This window comes from Eretmochelys imbricata, chromosome 6 (assembly GCF_965152235.1).
Source record: "Eretmochelys imbricata isolate rEreImb1 chromosome 6, rEreImb1.hap1, whole genome shotgun sequence".
In the NCBI taxonomy this organism is placed as follows: Eukaryota; Metazoa; Chordata; order Testudines; family Cheloniidae; genus Eretmochelys; species Eretmochelys imbricata.
In genome coordinates, this window is record NC_135577.1 from 67,952,032 (window position 1) to 67,975,075 (window position 23,044).

Here is a 23,044-nt window from a genome sequence, read left to right on the forward strand (position 1 = left end):
TCCAGGGCTGGATTAAGGCTGAAGCACTACAGACCCAGGCCTAAAATGCCAGCTCCTGGAATCAGGGAATGAAATCAGAATCTCAGCTTTCCTTGGGGAAAAAAAAACCCCAAAATCTAGGCCATATGGTTGTGAATTAAAGTCTGAAAATATGAACAGAGCATAACAGACGGAATGATATCTGTCTGGTTCTGCAAATTGAAAGAATGGCTCTGAGAGGTGTGAACTACTCCATGCATCTCAGCGCTTTGGGAAGCCCCACCAGTACCACCCAACGGAGGAAACTGTGCCATGAGACAAGCACAGTAAGCCCACCCACCAACCCCAATGCACCTCAGCTGTTGGGATAGTTACTGGGGGACCCCATACTCCTGCCCCTACACCTCCAGAGGGGACTCCTGTTGGTGTCCTCACTGCCCCTCAGTGGAGGGGAGCAGGGGAAAGTCCCTGTTGTCACTCCAGGAGAAAGGGATTCTCTACAAGGGGAGGGAGCCCTCCCTCTGCCATGCAACTCCAAGTGGAATGCAGGACCATGGAATGCGGATGGGGCCACAGTGGGGCCTCTATGTTATGGTGCGCCTAGGGACTCAGACTGCCTTAATTCAACCCTGTTTCCACCACTCCTTTCCAGCTTTCAAATGCCTCAGAGACCAGAGATTCCATTCTTAGCAGGCAGTGTGACAAGTGGTCCAGAAGGATCAAAGCTGAGCGTTTAGTCTAAAAGGTAACCTGTAGATTTGGTTTCCTACTCAGTTTATCTAATATTTCTTCTTTCTTGTCATGAGATTTTTGCTAATGTGAAAAGTCTTTCCAAAAGGGTTATGCAAAGTAGTTAATTTATAAAATCAAGTATTCCTTACTTACAATTAAAATCTAATTTTTCATAGTGAATTACGCCCTGATACTGAAAACACTTCTGCACATTTAATTTTATAGTACCCTAAGTAGTCTCATAGACTTCAACAGGACTAACAAAGATAGGTAACCATGGGCACAAGTGTTTGCAGGAACAAGGCCTTATACCATCATAGGCCCTAATTCTGAGAGAGAGCCCAGGCAGTGGGGAGGGAAGGGAACAAAAGAGGCTTTAAATCAACTTTGTGCCTCTAGAATTCTATATGTGGCCCCCACAGCTGCCTATGGGCCACTGTCAGCCCAGAATAGTCAAAGCACAGTGTTAGGATATAGATATTCAGGCCTGTCTGTAAAGGCCTATAGTCTAAGAATTTAGGTGTATTCTTACCACTTGGCTAGTTATAGAGGTACAAAAGAGAATCAAAATCACTGCCTGCCAATGTAAGGGCCTTCTCTTACTGTGACAGTCTGAGGCCCTGTTCTTAGGCTAAGGCCTTTGGCTAAGCAACAGATGCAGCCATAAGCTGGGAAGCGAACGGTCACATCCTCACATTCCAAACTAGTCACATTGAAATAAGGTGCTATTGGGCTGTTAGGATACAATCCCGTCCTGATAGTGCCTATCACCTCCAGAGAAAGGGAAGTGCCTAGAAAATGTAAAAGGAAACTTAGTTTGATAGCATCCTGTCTGGCAAGAACTCACTTATCAATAGCTGGGATGTGAAATCCTCACTTCTGTATTGTTTTGTCATTATAGTTCCCACTTTGCTATTGTTTGTCTGTATAATCTCTGTCTGGTTCTGTGATTGTTTCTGTCTGCTGTATAATTAATTTTGCTGGGTGTAAACTAATTAAGGTGGTGGGATATAATTGCGTACATAGTCATGTTACAACGTTAGGATTGGTTAGTTAAATTTCAGGAACATGACTGGTTAAGGTATAGCAAAGCAGAAGTCAAGTTTTACTATATAGTCTGCAGTCAATCAGGAAGTGAGTGGGTGGGTGTGGGCATGCGGGTGGGGGAGATGGGAACAGGGAATGGGGGTAAGGAAACTGGAATCATGTTTTGCTAACTGGGGAAATAGGAACAGGGAATGGGGGTAAGGAAATTGGAATAATGTTTTGCTAAGGGCAGGAATGGGAACAGGTGTAAAGCTCTGTGATGTCAGAGCTGGGAAGGAGGATACTAAGGAAGGAAACTGGAATCATGCTTGCTGGAAGTTCACCCCAATAAACATAGAATTGTTTGCACCTTTGGACTTCGGGTATTGTTGCTCTCTGTTCATGTGAGAAGGACCAGGGAAGTAAATGGGTGAAGGAATAAGCCCCTTAACACACAGCTCACTCCAGCCATGCCCCTTCCCACCATTAACTCTCCCCTTGTGCTAGGGGCTGCAAGGAGTTTTCATAGATTCATAGAAGGTTAGGGTTGGAAGGGACCTCAGGAGGTCATCTAGTCCAACCCCCTGCTTGAAGCAGGACCAATCCCCAATTTTTGCCCCAGATCCCTAAATGCCCCCCTCAAGGGTTGAACTCACAACCCTGGGTTTAGCAAGCCAATGCTCAAACCACTGAGCTATCCCTTTGCATAGGACTGTTCCACCAGGGAAGCCCCTTTACGCTGAGGGTATTCCCTAAGGGGAGGCCACTGTACCCTCTATTTGCCTATGGAATGGTGTAAAGAGAGAATGGGAGAGAATCAGGACCATCTTTATTCTTAGAATGAAAATTGTTCAGGGTGGAGGCAGTAGCTTCACGTGTGTTTGTACAGCTCCTAGCACAATGTAATCCTGATTGGCGCAGCTGGGCATTTAAAAAAATAACATAACATTATTATTGAAAAGTACAGGCTGCCCACGCATGGAACATGAGACTGTTGGGCTCTTGCCCATGAAAGGCAAGAAGGCAGGAGTGACAAAACCTTTTTTACAAACTTTGGGCAAGCAATGGAGACTATGAATCCAATTTCAAAGGTCTTGAGGCACACCAGGCATATTGTGGGGAAAAACTGTAAAGAGGACCCATTACCCTGAGACAGGATAGTAATTGGGAACCAAGCAATTACCAGGGAGGTTACATCCATAAGGGGCAGCTGGGTGGTACAAAACAGCTAACGAGCTTTCTAACAACTTCTGAAAGCAAGGTAGATAGATCCCCTTGTAACTGATCCCCTAGGTGGAGCACTCTTTTTTATTTTTGTGCTAATCTGAGAACAATGAATACTTCCTCTGCTCTGTGAGGAATCCAACCAGATTATTTATTTTTCAGAACAGCTGTCAAGAATGGAGCAGGAATGTTAATAATACTTTGTACTCACAGTATTCAGATTTCAGACTGGTAGCCATGTTACTCTGTATCAGCAAAAAGAACGAGGAGTACTTCTGGCACCTTAGAGACTAACAAATTTATTTGAGCATAAGCTTTCATGTTGAAGGGTTCTCCGACTGGTTTTTGAATGTTATCATTCTTGACATCTGATTTGTATCCATTTATTCTTTTACATAGAGACTGTCCGGTTTGGCCAATGCACATGGCAGAGGGGCATTGCTGGCACATGATGGCATATATCACATTGGTAGATGTGCAGGTGAGCGAGCCTCTGATAGCGTGGCTGATGTGATTAGGTCCTATGATGGTGCCCCATGAATAGATATGTGGACAGAGTTGGCAACAGGCTTTGTTGCAAGGATAGGTTCCTGGGTTAGTTCGAAAACACTTCAATCTCCCCAATCACTCGATTACAGATCTAAAAGTCACAATACTACAACAAAAAAACTTCAGAAACAGACTCCAATGAGAAACTGCTGAATTGGAATTAATTTGCAAACTGGATACTATTAAATTAGGCTTGTATAAAGACTGGGAGTGGATGGGTCATTACACAAAGTAAAACTATTTCCCCATGCTTATTTTCCCCCCTACTGTTACTCACACCTTCTTGTCAACTGTTGGAAATGGGCCATCCTGATTATCACTACAAAAGGTTTTTTTTTCTCCTGCTGATAATAGCCCACCTTAATTAATTGGTCTCCTTACAGTTGGGATGGCAACACCCATTTTTTCATGTTCTCTCTCTGTGTGTATATATATATATATCTCTTCCTACTGTATTTTCCACTGCATGCACCCGATGAAGTGGGTTTTAGCCCATGAAAGCTTATGCCCAAATAAATTTGTTAGTCTCTAAGGTGCCACAAGTACTCCTCATTCTTTTTGCTCGTAGTATTCAGAGTCCTTCTCAGACATTAATTTGGCCTCCCAGTGTGCTGTGAGAAAAACAGGTATTATCACCCCCATTTTACTAATACAGACAGGGAGTCACAGGCAACTGAAGTGATTTGCCCAATGGACAGTAAGTCAGTAACAGAGCCAAGAATAGCATCCAGTGATCCTGACTCCTAGACATCTTTACTAATTACTAGACAACACTCCCTCCATACTAACAAAGTTTAACTTCATTGTGGCGCAGAAACATCTTATGCAAGGGCCTTTGATGGGGTTGTATTTAAAGAATATTTTCTACATGCTGCATCATAAACTCTCTCTTAATCTAATCCCCTTTGTGCCCAATGGGAAAGTGTGAAATAGGATGGGGGAGGGGGAAGGCAGGGAGTCAAGATCTCACTAGGAGGAATATGACAGTTCCAGTTTCATATGACCACCAAGCTACTCAGCCAACAGTGAGAAAAAAGCAGTGGGAGGCACTGAGCTCCAAGGGCTGCTCCTGTACCTGCCTCTGAGGGTACGTCTACACAGCAATGTAAGCCTAGGGTTAGTGGGACTCACGTCAGCTGACCCATGTCAGGGAACCCTGGGCTTGAGTATGTACACTGCATTTTAACCCTAAGATAAGGGGTGTTAGATGGGGTGGGATCTGAGTTACCCAGGAAAGAATTTTCTGTAGTATCTGGCTGGTGAATCTTGCCCATATGCTCAGGGTTTAGCTGATCGCCATATTTGGGGTCGGGAAGGAATTTTCCTCCAGGGCAGATTGGAAGAGGCCCTGGAGGTTTTTCACCTTCTTCTGTAGCATGGGGCACGGGTCACTGGCTGGAGGATTCTCTGCTCCTTGAAGTCTTTAAACCACGATTTGAGGACTTCAATAGCTCAGACATAGGTGAGGTTTTTCGCAGGAGTGGGTAGGTGAGATTCTGTGGCCCGCGTTGTGCAGGAGGTCAGATTAGATGATCGTAAGGGTCCCTTCTGACCTTAGTATCTATGAATCTATGATTTTCTGACGCGTGCTCAAATCAAGGGCTCTGGCATCCACACTGCAGTGCACAGACTTGAATCAAAGTAACCCTAGCCCAGAGCATCTAGCACACCCCTTCCCATGTCGACACACCAGACTTACAAATGTGTTGTACTGTGGGAAAACTCTGCTGCCCCCCTTTTTCCTAACCGTGATGGGTGCTATTGATGGGACACAGGTGTCCATATGGAGCTCATGGACTGCATAATTAGCTCCTCTCGTGGCTGTCAGTAGAAGAAAACCTGGATTTGTGTTGGAAATGGCCCACCTTGATTATCATACACATTGTAGGGAGAGTGGTCACTTTAGATAAGCTATTACCAGCAGGAGAGTGAGTCTGTGTGTGTGGGGGGTGGGGGTGAGAAAACCTGGATTTGTGCTGGAAATGGCCCAACTTGATTATCATACACATTGTAAGGAGAGTGATCACTTTAGATAAGCTATTACCAGGATAAGAGTGGGGTGGGAGGAGGTATTTTTTCATGCTTTGTGTGTATATAATAAGATCTTCTAAACTTTCCACGGTATGCATCCGATGAAGTGAGCTGTAGCTCACGAAAGCTTATGCTCAAATAAATTGGTTAGTCTCTAATGTGCCACAAGTACTCCTTTTCTTTTCGTGAATACAGACTAACACGGCTGTTACTCTGAAACCCATCTAATATGAGAATTGGGCTCTTCACCTCTAGGCTGAGTCACACTGGCAGGAAAATGCCCACGTGCTCCTGTCCTGAGGATAATTAGGCCATCAGGCTCCAGGGCTGTCAGACTATTCAAATGGAGCTTGGCAATTCTTAATTTTTAAAATGGGATGTTCCATGAAGGTGGTTTTAGTTGGTTGTTTTTTTATTTATTTGTGTGCGTGTGTGTTGAAGTTTGACATAAAAGGTAGGTTTCAGAGGAAAAAAACCACACACACCCACCTCAGCCTGGCCCCTGCCAGCTCTGGAGCAGTGAAGTGCATCCCCAGGGCTTGGGATACAGTGTATTCCAGCACTCTCCCAGGATCCTTTATCCCTGCCCCCACTACACCCCAGAACCTGTGGGCCTGGCTCCAACTCACCACCCTCACAGTGCCCGTGTGCCCCTTCACACGCAGCCCCAGGGCGGGCAAGGAAGGCCCAGGAGCAAAGGCCACAGAGTGGAGTGGGGAACCAGCAGCTGTCCTGCAGGCAGGGAGAGCAGCAGAGTTCCTGACTCAAAGCTGTGGGAGGGGTGACCCCCAACATTCTGGCAGTCGGGAGCTGTCTCCCACCCATCAGCTTTGCTCCCTGCTCTAGGCCAGCTCTGCTCAGCAGCGAGGAGGAAACGGAGCAGCTGCAACAGGAGGCTGCGGGGAGGTTTTGGGGCTGACTCCCACTCGCCTCCCTGATAGTGCACGTGTCCCAGGCACCTCTGCACATGCAGCCCCAGGAAGAGCAGGGTCAGGGGCAAAGAGCAGAGTGGGGATGTGCAGGGAAGGGGAGCAGCCAAGGTATTGGGGGTCATCCTCCCCCAGTCATGCTGCTCCTTCTTCCTGCAGGGCAGCTGCTTAGTCCCCTCTCCGCTCTCTGGCCCTTGCTCCCAGGCCCTCCCTGGGGCTGTATGCACTGAGGCACCTGGGCTGTGCTCTTGTGACCAGAAAGCAGCTCTCTTCGATCAGAAGCTTTTTGCAGTCTCCACTGAAAACCCTGTAGGCTCTCTGATAAGGCTCTTCCAGACCAGTGCTCAGCAGACAATGGGCTAACGCTGACCTAAGCTGCTGCCATTTGGAAAGAGATGTGTGGCTTCATTTTGCAATACAGTGCAAGAGACTGTACCACAGATTGTCAGCATAGAGAGGATTAAGTAAATTGCCCAAGGAACTCTGGGATACATCTGTGACCCGAATCAAACCGGAGCTGTGTGCACATATGAAAGCAATAGAGCTCAGACCTTAGATCCCAGCTTAACACAGGCTCAGACTTTCCAGCCTTGCAGGGTCCTGGGACCCTAGGTTAGCACAACTGTTGTGTGGACACAAAGGGGTCTAGGTTTACATTGCTGTGTAGACATACCCTGACTGGCCCCGGCTGGAACAGGGGAGTACAGCTGTGGGAAAGGCCAAGAGAGACTGCATGAGAGGAGAAAAGCGGTCAGGAGATTACCAGACTGCCTCCCATGGCTTCTCTTCAAGCCTCTACTTGTTCTGACTGCCTGTCTTCTGCTTCCACTGGAACCCTACAAAGAGCCCTTTGGTAAGCATCGGGAAGGCATCAGCATATCTGCCAATAATCCTAGTTTAGCTAGGTTTTGAAAAACCATCCTGAGACTAAGGGACAAGCAAATACTAAGTAGCCTACACCCTATTTTCAGAGCTGTGCCTAGTTCAGCAAGAGGGCAGAAGTGTGACCACACATGCAGTGGTGAACGGCAAGAAGCAGGAAAGGGAACCTGCACTCTCACTGCAGGCAAGAAGAAGCCAGTTGCCCAGGGGAAAGGTAGAACAAGCAAGCCATAGGGAGAAAAGTGATGATACAATGCTTTCCAAGAATTATTTTTCAAATCAGCCAGGAGTCAGGCTGGGGACCACTGTCAGAGTTATGTATTCTGCTGAGTTTTGTATGACTCCTCTTGCACTTCTAAGAAAAAAGTATCCTAATGTTCTCCAAAATGCTTACAGACCCGGGAGGTAGAGAGTGAAGAGCTGCTTTGTAGGAGCAGGTTTCAGAGTAACAGCCGTGTTAGTCTGTATTCGCAAAAAGAAAAGGAGTACGTGTGGCACCTTAGAGACTAACCAATTTATTGGAGCATGAGCTTTCGTGAGCTACAGCTGAGCTACAACTACAGCTGTAGCTCACCTGAGCTGTAGCTCACAAAAGCTCATGCTCCAATAAATTGGTTAGTCTCTAAGGTGCCACACGTCCTCCTTTTCTTTTTGAGGGAGCACTGTATCTGTCAACACTTTTCAGTTGCTACCATTCTTTGCACTGGGAGAACAGAAAGCCAACCAAGTGGGGGAGAGGGAACTGGAAAAGGAGTAGGAGAAAGATGAGGAAGTGCTGGGGAGGAAATGACAGGGACTGAGAGCTGAGACGTTCATAGAAGCTGGGGAGAAACAAATTCACAAAGATACATAGGAAAGAAAAGCTTCCTAAATCGAATGGGGGGGGGAGGGAGAGAGGGGAAAACAGGTGAAACGGATGCCAGGGACATGGAAGCCCCAGTTTCAGACCATGCAAACAAGAGACCCCACCCCTAAGAGTTGGGAACCTCTGTGCAAGCCCTGCATCTGATTGGTGCCACAACTCTGCCTCCTTTTAGAAGTCTGCTGCAAAGGCCCCACTGTGGCACTTAAGGCTACAGGAAAGCAGGGAAAAGTCCTGGGGAAAAAGCTCAGGCTGACAGCGTCATCAAAATATTCCCACATCAGCAGATGCGGGGGGAAGATGTTACAGAAACTGGGAGCATTTGCCACACAAATGCTTCTCCACACACAGAGGCAAGCAGTAAAACACAGAGATGAGATCTTCTCCAAAGACAGAAGTCATTTTGTTAGTTTGTTTTGATTGCTAAGGATTTCCTCTTTAGGAAAATGTGTCCCATGACTTTCTATCCTTTCACCTCTGGACTCTGACCTGGCTCAATCCAGCAAGTAATAAAGTATTTTCAGGACTATTCAGGGAGTGAAGCAGCTAAGCAATGCTCCTTAAAGCAGCTTTCCATCAATAGTGCATGTAACTTTTAAATTAGAGGGAACATTAGACCCCAACAGCAGAGCAACCTATTGCCCAACAGTTGCATAAAATGACCAACCAGATCATCTTTAATGGGCCATCCTTGGGTCAAGTACAGGATGTAGTTTCCTTTCCATCTTCTATGTTCAGCAGTCATCCAGGGCATCTAAACTTTCTTTAGTGTTTCCATGGAGCAGTATATATATCCTGTGCAGCGTTTAGCAGGAAGAAGCTCAATTCCACACCCTTGAGCAACAGTTGACAAAAGGTCTCTCACTACAGGGGTTACAGAGAAACTCAAGCATGGGGCTGAACTCAGGAGGTGGAAACAAGGATATAGTAAACAAGGAAAGTAAAATTCCTCTGTTAACAAGGAAAGTAAAATTCTTACATTGGAGAGGGAGATGTTGGTTGCTGTAGGAGTTTCAGCTGAGAGAATCAACAATAAGTGGACCCTCCTTTCTCCATTTAACATTGTGGCTTCCAGGAACCTAGGCCCTTGTAACTCGCTGCAGGAAGCTTTCTTCCTCTGTTTGTTAAGAAACTCTAGCAACAAAGCTTTTTTCCTTGCCCCACTTTGACTGAAAACAAGAGGCCTAGCTGTCTCTTATGACTGCTGCTCTAGGTTCATAAGTCAGTCACCTCATGCTACAGAAGGCAGAATGCACGTGATCAACCATAGAATCATAGAATATCAGGGTTGGAAGGGACCTCACAAGGTCATCTAGTCCAACCCCCTGCTCAAAGCAGGACCAATCCCCAACTAAATCATCCCAGCCAGGGCTTTGTCAAGCCTGACCTTAAAAACTTCTAAGGAAGGAGATTCTACCACCTCCCTAGGTAATGCATTCCAGCGTTTCACCACCCTCCTAGTGAAAAAGTTTTTCCTAATATCCAACCTAAACCTCCCCCACTGCAACTTGAGACCATTACTCCTTGTTCTGTCATCTGCTACCACTGAGAACAGTCTAGATCCATCCTCTTTGGAACCCCCTTTCAGGTAGTTGAAAGCAGCTATCAAATCCCCCCTCATTCTTCTCTTCCGCAGACTAAACAATCCCAGTTCCCCAGCCTCTCCTCATAAATCATGTGTTCCAGTACCCTAATCATTTTTATTGCCCTCTGCTGGACTCTTTCCAATTTTTCCACATCCTTCTTGTAATGTGGGGCCCAAAACTGGACACAGTACTCCAGATGAGGCCTCACCAGTGTCGAAGAGAGGGGAACGATCACGTCCCTCGATCTGCTGGCAATGCCCCTACTTATATATCCCAAAATGCCACTGGCCTTCTTGGCAACAAGGGCACACTGCTGACTCATATCTAGCTTCTCGTCCACTGTAACCCCTAGGTCCTGTTCTGCAGAACTGCTGCCTAGCCATTCAATCCCTAGTCCGTAGCGATGCATGGGATTCTTCCGTCCTAAGTGCAGACTCTGCACTTGTCCTTGTTGAACCTCAGAAGATTTCTTTTGGCCCAATCCTCCAATTTGTCTAGGTCCCTCTGTATCCTATCCCTACCCTCCAGGGTATCTTCCTCTCCTCCCAGTTTAGTGTTATCTGCAAACTTGCTGAGGGTGCAATCCACACCATCCTCCAGATCATTTATGAAGATACTGAACAAAACCGGCCCCAGGACTGACCCTTGGGGCACTCCACTTGATACCGGCTGCCAACTAGACATGGAGCCATTGATCACTACCCGTTGAGCCCGACAATCTCGCCAACTTTCTATCCACCTTATAGTCCATTCATCCATCCCATACTTCTTTAACTTGCTGACAAGAATACTGTGGGAGACCATGTCAAAAGCTTTGCTAAAGTCAAGGAAAAACACGTCCACTGCTTTCCCCTCATCCACAGAGCCAGTTATCTCATCATAGAAGGCAATTAGATTAGTCAGGCATGACTTGCCCTTGGTGAATCCATGCTGACTGTTCCTGATCACTATCCTCTCCTCTAAGTGCTTCAGAATTGATTCCTTGAGGGCCTGCTCCATGATTTTTCCAGGGACTGAGGTGAGGCTCACTGGCCTATAGTTCCCAAGATCCTCTTTCTTCCCTTTTTTAAAAATGGGCACTACATTAGCCTTTTTCCAGTCATCCGGGACTTCCCCCGATTGCCATGAATTTTCAAAGATAATGGCCAATGGCTCTGCAATCACATCCGCCAATTCCTTTAGCACTCTCGGATGCAGCGCATCCGGCCCCATGGACTTGTGCTCGTCCAGCTTTTCTAAATAGTCCCGAACCACTTCTTTCTCCACACAGGGCTGGTCACCTCCTCCCCACGCTGTGCTGCCCAGTGCAGCAGTCTGGGAGCTGACCTTGTTCATGAAGACAGAGGCAAAAAGCATTGAGTACATTAGCTTTTTCCACATCCTCTGTCACTAGGTTGCCTCCCTCATTCACTAAGAGGCCCACACTTTCCTTGACTTTCTTCTTGTTGCTAACATACCTGAAGAAACCCTTCTTGTTACTCTTAACATCTCTTGCTAGCTGCAACTCCAGGTGTGATTTGGCCTTCCTGATTTCACTCCTGCATGCCCGAGCAATATTTTTATACTCTTCCCTGGTCATTTGTCCAATCTTCCACTTCTTGTAAGCTTCCTTTTTGTGTTTAAGATCAGCAAGGATTTCACTGTTAAACCAAGCTGCTTGCCTGCCATATTTACTATTCTTTCTACACATCGGGATGGTTTGTCCCTGTAACCTCAATAAGGATTCTTTAAAATGCAGCCAGCTCTCCTGGACTTCTTTCCCTCTCATGTCATTCTCCCAGGGGATCCTGCCCATCAGTTCCCTGAGGGAGTCAAAGTCCAGGGTCTGTATTCTGCTGCTCTCCTTTCTTCCCTGTGTCAGGATCCTAAACTCTACCATCTCATGGTCACCGCCTCCCAGGTTCCCATACACTTTTCCTTCGCCTACTAATTCTTCCCGGTTTGTGAACAGCAGGTCAAGAAGAGCTCTGCCCCTAGTTGGTTCCTCCAGCACTTGCATGATCCATCTCCATGATCACCTGGAGCCCAGGAGGCTACTTACTCTACCTAAGCGTGTACATTACATAATTATAGTCTTGGACAAACTGATATTATCCCACCTGCTACTGATGGTGAGATTACACCAAAGGATTGAATTCACACTCTGTGGTAAGAACCACCCATTATATCAGTTCTCTGTGATTCTTAGGCCAAAGCTACTATAAGAGGTAAGATGAATAGTTTAGTAAAGCTAACCTATTATTTGTAGTACCATAGTGCCTAGGAACCGTACTTAGAGCCCAGAACCCCATTGTGCTAACCGCTGTATAAACACAGAACAAAAAGATGGTCCCTGCCCAAAGGGGCTTATAATCTAAGTATAAGACAAGACACAACAGATGGATACAGATAGGGAAGAAACAATAAGACAGGATTGGTCAGCATGATAAGCAGTGGACTCAGCACACCAGCAGTATAACCATTGCTAAGTTTTTTGTAGGTTTCATGACAAAGGAGAGTTTTGAAGATAATGAGCAAGTTCTGAGGATGTTTACAGGGAGCACCTGTTAAAAATAAAATCTCAGCCTGTCTCTTACGTGCCATCATGGATATCTAGCAGTCAGCTCAACCTCACTGTGGCTAAAAGAGAGCGCTTAGTGGGAAGGGCTTGTGGGGAAGGGAGACTACCTTCTTTCTTGATCCCTGTGGATACCCCCACCACCCTGCCGGTCACTCAGACCTGTAACCTGGAAATGATTTTTGACTCAGACCTCTCTCTAAGTCCTCACATTCAGGCTACATCTAAATCTTTCAGATTCTTTCTGCAGAACATCTCAAAGATATGGCCTCTTGTAACCATCCGTACAACTAAAACTCTCATCTCATGTCTCAACTACTGCAACATCCTTTTCTTTAGCCTTAACAAACTCAGTTTTGCCCCACTCCTATCCATGTTAAATACTACTGGATAGGTCATTTTCCTAGCTCATCACTCTGTCTAGGTCACCCCCTGCCTTTGAACCCTTCCACTGGCTCTCACTTCTCTATTGCATCACATATAAGCCACTTTCAAGGCTTTTCAGAGTATTTCTATATAGTGAGAGATGATGTTGACTCCTCTTGCCAATCAGTCCGTCACCCACCTCTGATGCCAGCCTCCATCATCCACTGGTTACATTTTCAAAACAGGCAAAGAGTCCTGTAGACTAAGAGACTTATTGGAGCATAAGCTTTCGTGGGTGAATACCCATGCATCCGACGAAGTGGGTATTCACCCACGAAAGCTTATGCTCCAATACGTCTGTTAGTCTAGTCTATAAGGTGCCACAGGACTCTTTGCCGCTTTTACAGATCCAGACTAACACAGCTACCTCTCTGATAATTTTCAAAACAGTACCTTTGTGCTTTCTCCCATGCTGCCCCTCATGCCTGGTAGTAGTATTTATTATACACTAATCAGGGTGATGGTAAAATAGGGTCTCCTGCAGTGGTCATTCTGAGCTAAGAGCTTATCTTGATCTGTTCTCCATTAGTCCACCCAGTTCTTCTCACAGCTCTGCTCATTATCACATGATCTCTCCCAGAGAAGACTTCTGCTGTGCAAAGGGCTTATCTTTTGACAACCTCAGCAGGAGAGGATTCCCTTCTTGGATGATAACTATTTTCATATGCTAGGCATGTAAGAAAATTCCTGAGCACTATCAGCAAAAACGAGGAGTCTGCTTTGGCCAAGGATGCTAATTTAGCACCAAGAGCAGATTATCCAAATTTCATCATTACTGCTGTTTTATGATTCAAGTGTCTGACTACTTAGACTCCACTTGAAGAATTCTTTAGTCTAACAGAACTATCAAGAAGTGTGGGTAACACAGAAACTAAAATATCTTGTCTGTTCAAAAGATACAATAGTTCTTACCTGAATCTCTTCTGTTTCATCCACCAGGAGGAAACTAGCAACCTTTTCTGCCATCCTCCTTCTTTTGGTCTCCTCATCCATCCCTTCCTCCTCTTCCTCTTGGGATTTGCTACCATGGTACATGGTAATTGGGTGTTTTCTTTTGTTTCCCCCAGCATGCATCCTCTTCTGACACTCCACGCATAGGTTTGTTTTGCACATCTGGCACCTCATTGCTGCCCTCTGCCTGGATCCTGTGGCATTGTTGTGCATTATATTCCCATTGGCACCCTTGCAGTTGTCGCAGTAAGGGATGTGGCCAGGTCTTATACGGGTACGTTCATGGTTTCGCAGCCTTTCCTGCTTGTGCAACTCTTTTTCACAGCACTGGCATTGCAGGGTCCCACACTCATCGCACTCAAAGACTGCTTCATCGTTCCCACTGCAATCATAGCTTTCCTGACACAGGAGCGCTGTGTTCAGTCCCTTCTCGGCTGTTGGAGCGTGAGCACTCATCTTCAGCTTTTTTAAGTTGTATTTATCTGACCAGGGTTTTTGTTTTTTTTTAATGGAAACATATACAGGTTTTCAAGAGCTTTCAGTTGTAAAATTAATCTGTCTTCACAAGGACAAAAAGCTGCAAAAAAAGACTTTGGATTCTTAACTTTATAAACAATGCAACGACTGCTGCTGTAAAGATTTGTACCCGCCTGAACATTGAATCTCTCTTTCCCTCTACCCCCCAAAAAGGTTTAATGATAAGTAAAGTGCAGATGAAGTGTTCTTTCTCTAAAATAACCTTAAACAAGGTTGGTTGTTTCAATTGCTGACCCACAGGGTTTTCTGCTTAACTTGAAGCTGTAGTTTCAGTGATGTAGAGAAATCAGACTGGGGTATTTCAACAGACAGGTTCAAACGTTTCCCTGGAACACCTAGAGTCGAGGGGGGAAAAAGATTTCTTTTAATTAGTAACATATGATCTTATGAAGAAAGCAGATAACCTTAGAAATGCACAGTGTCCAGCATTGGCTCCCTAGAAAATTCACCAGTCTCACCCCACAGTTAAGCTCCTCCCTCAGAGTTCACAGCACTCCAGGGACTTTCCTGATCTGCTTTCCCAAAGAAGAAATTCTCCTTGTATGCTCAGCCCTGTGATTCTGGATACAAAATCTAAGTTATTATAACCACACTGATGTTTGTTTGCATCCCTCACACACACAGTATTTCCAAAATAAGGCTACTAAAACCAATAGCTGCTACATGTACATTGCAGATCAACTAGTCTTTGTCTGACTAAACTTGTTTACAGTTGCCACCCCATACACAAAGCCTATCGTGACTAAGTCAGCTAACCTGTCATTTAAAATGTATGTAAAAAACAAACAACTTTTTAAAAATTGAAGCTGATTGATTATATTTGTAAAGCAATATAAATCAAAACAACCAACAATTTTTTTCTTGGTCATTTTAAACACTTGTTTAAAGCAATAACTTATTAAAAAATATCATCAATGATAGGGCAGGGGGAGAGGTGCCAAGGAGAGTTAAACTGCACCTATGCGCTGTTTACACTTGTGTCTTGATCACTCCAAATACAGACTCTGCCTGGAGCTAAAACAAATGTTTTCTTTAGTCACTTCACATTCCTTGAAACAATTCTACATTTACTGAATAACCTTAGTATCGGCTGCTTGCCTGCTCATGCTTTCACCATTCACCTACCTTAAACCAGACTAAACAACATTTTGTCATTTTAACAGTTTTTTTAAAAAGCAGTAATTCCTTCTGTTAAACAACAGCAACGCTATCACCGGGCAGGCGGGTTTGCAAGGGGGATGGTGTATACTGTGCCTAGAAACAAAGAAGGCCCCCCGAAGGGGACTCCACCACCCTATTGTTTACAAAACAGCAGGCACCTTCCTCCTCCTCCTCCTCTTCCTCCCTCCAGTACTTAGTGACTAAGGAGTCAGATCTCGGCCGCCTCTTCCTCCTCCTCCTCTCAGCAGCCTGGGGGGAGTCTGCCTCTCTCCTGCTCCCCCACCACGCTGAGGTGTAGCCCCCGGGATGGCTGTGTTAGCCCCACCAGGCAGGCTGGCTGGCTGCCCCCGCAGGGTGCTTGTGCCAGTTCCCCAGCTCCTCGCCTCCGTCTTCCCTTCTTGTCAGAGGGGATCAGCTGATCGCAGGGAACTTCAGGCTTATTTTCTCGCCGCGAAGACAGGAAGGTGAGAGCGGAGAAAGGCGCAGAGGGCGCCGAGGCACGCCGGGAGTTGTAGTACGGCCGCGCCGCGCCCTCATGCCTGGGGAGGCGCGGGCGGACTGCACGTCCCAGGGTGAGCACCGCGGAACGAGGCGCCGCCGGCGCGCACAGGCGGCCGGGAGTTGTGGTTTCCAAGGCCGGCTCCGCGCAGCCCACAGAATGTGGCTGGGGGCGGTGGGGTGAAGCCGGGGTGGGAGGGTGACTTGCGCAGGGCTGAGCGTGTGGATTGGTGACGTAGGGAGAGGGGAGCTTTATCGTAGGGACTGTGCTGACGTTTTGTTGGGGGGGGATGGTTTGCCACCACCCTATTCTCATGCTACTAGTGATTTCCCCGCTCCTATTCTTGTAATCACTCACTGAAAGATTTCAGAGTAAGAGCCCTGTTAGCCTGTATTCGCAAAAAGAAAAGAAGTACTTGTGGCACCTTAGAGACTAACCAATTTATTTGAGCATAAGCTTTTGTGAGCTACAGCTCACTTCATCGGATGCATACTGTGGAAACTGCAGAAGACATTATATACACAGAGACCATGAAACAATACCTCCTCCCACCCCACTCTCCTGCTGGTAATAGCTTATCTAAAGTGATCACTCTCTTTACAATGTGTATGAAAATCAAGGTGGGCCATTTCCAGCACAAATCCAGGTTTTCTCACCCTCTGCCCCCCCCCCACCCCCTCCATATACACACAAACTCACTCTCCTGCTGGTAATAGCCCATCCAAAGTAACCACTCTCTTTACAATAAAAAGAAAAGGAGTACTTGTGGCACCTTAGAGACTAACCAATTTATTTGAGCATGAGCTGTAGCTCACGAAAGCTCATGCTCAAATAAATTGGTTAGTCTCTAAGGTGCCACAAGTACTCCTTTTCTTTTTGCGAATACAGACTAACACGGCTGTTACTCTGAAACCTCTCTTTACAATGTGTATGATAATCAAGGCGGGCCATTTCCAGCACAAATCCAGGTTTTCTCACCCCCCCCCCCCAAAACACAGACACACAAACTCACTCTCCTGCTGGTAATAGCTTATCCAAAGTGACCACTCTCCCTACAATGTGCATGATAATCAAGGTGGGCCATTTCCAGCACAAATCCAGGTTTTCTCACCCCCCACCCCCATACACACACAAACTCACTCTCCTGCTGGTAATAGCTCATCCAAACTGACCACTCTCCTTACAATCTGTATGATAATCAAGGTGGGCCATTTCCAGCATAAATCCAAGTTTAACCAGAAAGTCGGGGGGGGGGGGTAGGAAAAAACAAGGGGAAATAGGCTACCTTGCATATCTTGATTATCATACACATTGTAAGGAGAGTGATCACTTTAGATAAGCTATTACCAGCAGGAGAGTGGGGTGGAAGGAGGTATTGTTTCATGGTCTCTGTGTATATAATGTCTTCTGCAGTTTCCACAGTATGCATCCGACGAAAGCTTATGCTCAAATAAATTGGTTAGTCTCTAAGGTGCCACAAGTACTCCTTTTCACTGAAAGAGTCCCTCCCACAGCTTCTCAGGTTGGGTTACCACAGTTTTCACGTGGGAGTTACATCCAGAAGTCTGTGTGCTGCTGCTGGGCTTTTTACAAGCCCCTGGGGCCTGGGTGCTTCTCCCACATCTCTCTCAGAGCCGGGAGGATACAGCCTCTTCTGCTGATGCACTGTCTTGGGCACAAGCATGATGCCATGGCAGGTGGAGCATTGCACATACCTTCAGGATCCTCATTGATGACTCAGTAACACACACAAAAGCCTCCTCTCCCACTCTAGCAGCAAAACTGGAGTGGAAATTGGCACCAGTTCAGATCCGACCCTATCGCTCATGGCAGGTCAAGAGGTGGAGAAAACTGACAGTTCGCCTTGCCTTCTTTTCATTTCCAGGACTGACTGGGATGGGGGGAAAGCAACTTATAGCTCATTTTCCACCACCATCTCAAGTATCTTGAGCTCTTGCAAATAATTAGGTCCTCTAGAAGGTGGAGAGACTTTTCTAGATTTGATTTTGACAAAGAGGGAGGAACTGCTTGAGAATTTGAAAGTGGAAGGCAGCTTGGGTGAAAGTGATCATAAAATGATAGATTTCAGAGTAGCAGCCCTGTTCGTCTGTATTCGCAAAAAGAAAAGGAGTACTTGTGGCACCTTAGAGACTAACAAATTTATTTGAGCATAAGCTTTCGTGAGTTTGCATCCAATGAAGTGAGCTGTAGCTCACGAAAGCTTATGCTCAAATAAATTTGTTAGTCTCTAAGGTGCCAAAAGTACTCCTTTTCTTAAAATCATAGAGTTCATGATTCTAAGGAATGGTAGGAGGGAAAACAGCACAATAAAGATAATGGATTTCAAGAAGGCAGAGTTCAGCAAACTCAGTGAGTTGGTAGGTAAGATGCCATGGGAAGCAAGTCTAAGGGAGAAAAGAGTTCAAGACAGTTGGCAGTTTTTCAAAGAGAAATCATTTAGGGTACAAGAGCAAAGTATTCCACTGTGTAGGAAAGATAGGACGTCCGGCAAGAGATCACCCTGGCTTAACTAGGAGATCTTCAATTATCCGAAACTCAAAAAGGAGTCCTACAAAAAGTGGAAACTAGGTCAAATTACAAAGGATGCATATAAACAAACAACACAAGCATGCAGGAAAAAATTAGAAAGGCCAAGGCACAAAACGAGATTAAACTAACTAGAGACATAAAGGTAACAAAACAAATTCTACAAATACATTAGAAGCAAGAGGAAGACCAAGAACAGGGTAGGACCATTACTCAGGGGTGGCAGGAAACAATAACAGAAAATATGGAAATGGTAGAAGTGCTAAATTACTTTTTTGTTTCAATTTTCACCAAAAAGTTTAGTAGCGCTTGGACATATAATGCCAGTGAAAATGAGGTAGGATAAGAGGCTAAAATAGGGAAAGAACAAGTTAAAAAATACTTAGACAAGTTAGATGTCTTCAAGTCGCTAAGGCCTGATGAAATACATTATAGAATACTCAAGAAGCTGACTGAGGAGATATCTGAGCCATTATCAATTATCTTTGAAAAGTCATGGAAGATAGGTGCGCTTTCAGAGGACTGGAAAAGGGTAAATATATAAAAAGTGGAATAAGAACAACCCAGAGAATTACAGACTAGTCAGCATAACTTCAGTACTGTGAAAGATAATGGAGCAAATAATTAAGTAATCAATTTGCAGACACCCAGAAGATAATAAGGTGATAAGTAACAGTCAGCATGGATTTGTAAAGAACAAATTGTGTCAAACCAACCTAATAGCTTTCTTTGACAGGGTAACAAGCCTTGTGGATAGGGGGGAAGCAGTAGATGTGATATATCTTGACTTTAGTAAGGCTTTTGATACTGTTTCACATGACCTCACAAACAAACTAGGGAAATACAACCTAAATGGAGCTACTATAAGGTGAGTGCATAACTGGTTGGAAAACTGTTCCCAGAGAGTACTTATCAGTGCTACACAGTCAAGCTGGAAAGGCATATCAAGTACAGGGATCAGTTCTGGGTCCAGTTCTCTTCAATATCTTCATCAATGATATAGATAATATGGCATAGAGAGTACGCTCCTAAAGTTTGTGGCCAATACCACAAACTGTTTGTCAGAAACTGGGAATGGGCGACAGGGGTGGATCACTTGATGACCTTGCAAAGGGAACTAAAACCAATAGTAAAAGGTTCTATAGCCATATAAATAAGAAGAAAACAAAGAAAGAAGAAGTGGGACCACTAAACACTGAGGATGGAGTGGAGGTCAAGGATAATCTAGGCATGGCCCAATATCTAAACGATTACTTTGCCTCAGTCTTTAATAAGACTAAAGAGGATCTTAGGGATAATGGTAGCATGACAAATGGGAATGAGGATATGGAGGTAGACATTACCATATTTGAAGTAGAAGCAAAACTCAAACAGCTTAATGGGACTATATCGGGGGGCCCAGATAATCTTCATCCAAGAATATTAAAGGAATTGGCACATGAAATTGCAAGCCCATTAGCAAGAATTTTTAATGTATCTGTAAACTCAGGGGTTGTACTGTATGATTGGAGAATTGCTAACATAGTTCCTATTTTTAAGAAAGAGAAAAAAAGTGATCCGGGTAATTATAGGCCTGTTAGTTTGACATCTGTAGTATGCAAGGTCTTGGAAAAAATTTTGAAGGAGAAGGTAGTTAAGGACATTGAAGTCAATGGTAAATGGGACAAAATACAACATGGTTTTACAAAAGGTAGATCGTGCCAAATCAACCTGATCTCCTTCTTTGAGAAAGTAACAGATTTTTTAGACAAAGGAAACACAGTGGATCTAATTTACCTAGATTTCAGTAAGGCGTTTGATACCGTGCCACATGGGAATTATTAGTTAAATTGGATAAGATGGGGATCAATAGAAAAATTGAAAGGTGGATAAGGAATTGGTTAAAGGGGAGACTACAACGGGTCCTACTGAAAGGTGAACTGTCAGGCTGGAAGGAGGTTACCAGTGGAGTTCCTCAAGGATCGGTTTTGGGACCAATCTTATTTAATCTTTTTATTACTGACCTCGGCACAAAAAGTGGGAGTGTGCTAATGAAGTTTGCGGATGATACAAAGCTGGGAGGTATTGCCAATTTAGAGAAGGACAGGGATATCCTACAGGAGGATCTGGGTGACCTTGTAAACTGGAGTAATACTAATAGGATGAAATTTAATAGTGAGAAGTGTAAGGTCATGTATTTAGGGATTAATAACAAGAATTTTAGTTATAAACTAGGGACACATCAATTAGAAGTAACGGAGGAGGAAAAGGACCTTGGAGTATTGGTTGATCATAGGATGACTATGAGCCGCCAATGTGATATAGCCGTGAAAAAAGCTAATGCGGTCTTGGGATGCATCAGGAGAGGTATTTCCAGTAGGGATAAGGAGGTTTTAGTACTGTTATACAAGGCACTGGTGAGACCTCACCTAGAACACTGTGTGCAGTTCTGGTCTCCCATGTTTAAGAAGGATGAATTCAAACTGGAACAGGTACAGAGAAGGGCTACTAGGATGATCCGAGGAATGGAAAATTTGTTTTATGAAAGGAGACTCAAGGAGCTTGGCTTGTTTAGCCTAACTAAAAGAAGGTTGAGGGGAGATAGGATTGCTCTCTATAAATATATCAGAGGGATAAATACCGGAGAGGGAGAGGAATTATTTAAGTTCAGTACCAATGTGGACACAAGAACAAATGGATATAAACTGGCCATCAGGAAATTTAGACTAGAAATTAGACGAAGGTTTCTAACCATCAGAGGAGTGAAGTTTTGGAATAGCCTTCCAAGGGAAGCAGTGGGGGCAAAAGATCTATCTGGCTTTAAGATTAAACTCGATAAGTTTATGGAGGAGATGGTATGACGGGATAACATGGTTTTGGTAATTAAATATTCATGGTAAATAGGCCCAATGGCCTGTGATGGGATATTAGATGGGGTGGGATCTGAGTTACCCAGGAAAGAATTTTCTGTAGTATCTGGCTGGTGAATCTTGCCCATATGCTCAGGGTTTAGCTGATCGGCATATTTGGGGTCAGGAAGGAATTTTCTTCCAGGGCAGATTGGAAGAGGCCCTGGAGGTTTTTCGCCTTCCTCTGTCACATGGGGCACGGGTCACTTGCTGGAGGATTCTCTGCTCCCTGAAGTCTTTAAACTACTATTTGAGGACTTCAATAGCACAGATATAGGTGTGAAGTTTTTTGCAGGAGTGGGGGTGAAATTCTGTGGCCTGCGTTGTGCAGGAGTTCAGACTAGATGATCATAATGGTCCCTTCTGACCTAAATATCTATGAATCTATGATTATCTGTTCTGTTCATTCCCTCTGGGGCACCTGGCATTGGCCACTGTCGGAAGACAGCATACTGGGCTAGATGGACCCTTATGTTACCAAGATGGGAGGGGGGCTGCAAGTGCTTTGGAGGATAGGGTTAATATTCAAAATGATCTGGACAAACTGGAGAAATGGTCTGACATAAAAAGGATGAAATTCAATAAGGACAAATGCAAAGTACTCGACTTAGGAAGGAACGATGAGTTGCACACATACAAAATGGGAAATGACTGCCTAGGAAGGAGTACTGCAGAAAGGGATCTGGGCACAGGCGCCAACTTTTCAAAGTCCCAGGGGCTGCTCGACCCCAGGACCCGTCCCCACTCCACCCCTTTCCCCAAGGCCCCATCCATGCCCCGACTCTTCCTGCCCCCGTTCCACCCCCACCCTGCCTCTTTGCGCCCAGTTCTGCCCCGTCCCCTGAGCGTGCCGCATCCTCGCTCCTCCCCACTCCCCTGCTCAGCCTCCTGCACACTGTGAAACAGCTGTTCGTGGTGGGTGGGAGGCACGGGGAGGGGGGAGGAAGGGGAAGGCGCTGATCTGCAGGGCCCGCCGGCGGGCACAAGGCATAGGGAGATGGGAGGGAGCTGATAGGAGGACTGCCAGTGGGTGCTCAGCACCCACCATTTTTTCCCTGTGGGTGCTCCAGCCCTGAAGCTCCCATGGAGTCGGCGCCTATGGATCTGGGGGTCAGAAGGAGTACTGCGGAAAGGGATCCGGGGGTATAGTGAATCACAAACTAAATATGAGTCAACAGTATAACACTGTTGCAAAAAAAGTGAACATCATTCTGTGATGTATTAGTAGGGGTCTTGTAAGCAACACACAAGAAGTAATTCTTCCACTCTACTCCGCTCTGATTAGGCCTCAACTGGAGTATTGTGTCCCGTTCAGGGTGCCACATTTCAGGAAAGATTCAGGGCATGACTACACTTGCAAGTTAGAGCGCTTTAAAGCAGCCCCAGGCACCCTAACTCATGACACATCCACACTGAGAAGGCACGTAGAGCACCCAGACTCTGCGGCTGGAACATTCCTGGTAATCCACCTTGACGAGAAGCATAACGCTTGATGTGCCCTGGCTGGAGCGCTGTGTGGCCAGTGTGGATGCCCTGGTCTATTAATGCGCTCTGATCGGCCTCCAGAAGTGTCCCACAATACCAGTTCTAGCCACTCTGGTCATCACTTTGAACTCTGCTGCCCTGCCCTCAGGTGACCAACCGTCAGACCTTTAAACGCTCTGGGAATTTTGAAAAT

General features: G+C 45.5%; 1 protein-coding gene across 1 annotated transcript in view; it reads right to left on the reverse strand.

Moving 5' to 3' along the window:
- The window catches only part of ZFYVE1 (zinc finger FYVE-type containing 1), a 41,501-nt gene extending 25,624 nt beyond the window's left edge, over positions 1-15,877 (reverse strand). The window contains exons 1-2 of the mRNA XM_077818760.1: positions 15,591-15,877; positions 13,696-14,606 (exon numbers count right to left, since the gene is read on the reverse strand). Coding sequence (XP_077674886.1) covers positions 13,696-14,190 — 495 coding nt within the window. The 5' untranslated portion in view covers positions 14,191-14,606; positions 15,591-15,877. The remainder of the gene's footprint in view (positions 1-13,695; positions 14,607-15,590) is intronic.
- Positions 15,878-23,044: the final 7,167 nt, after the last annotated feature.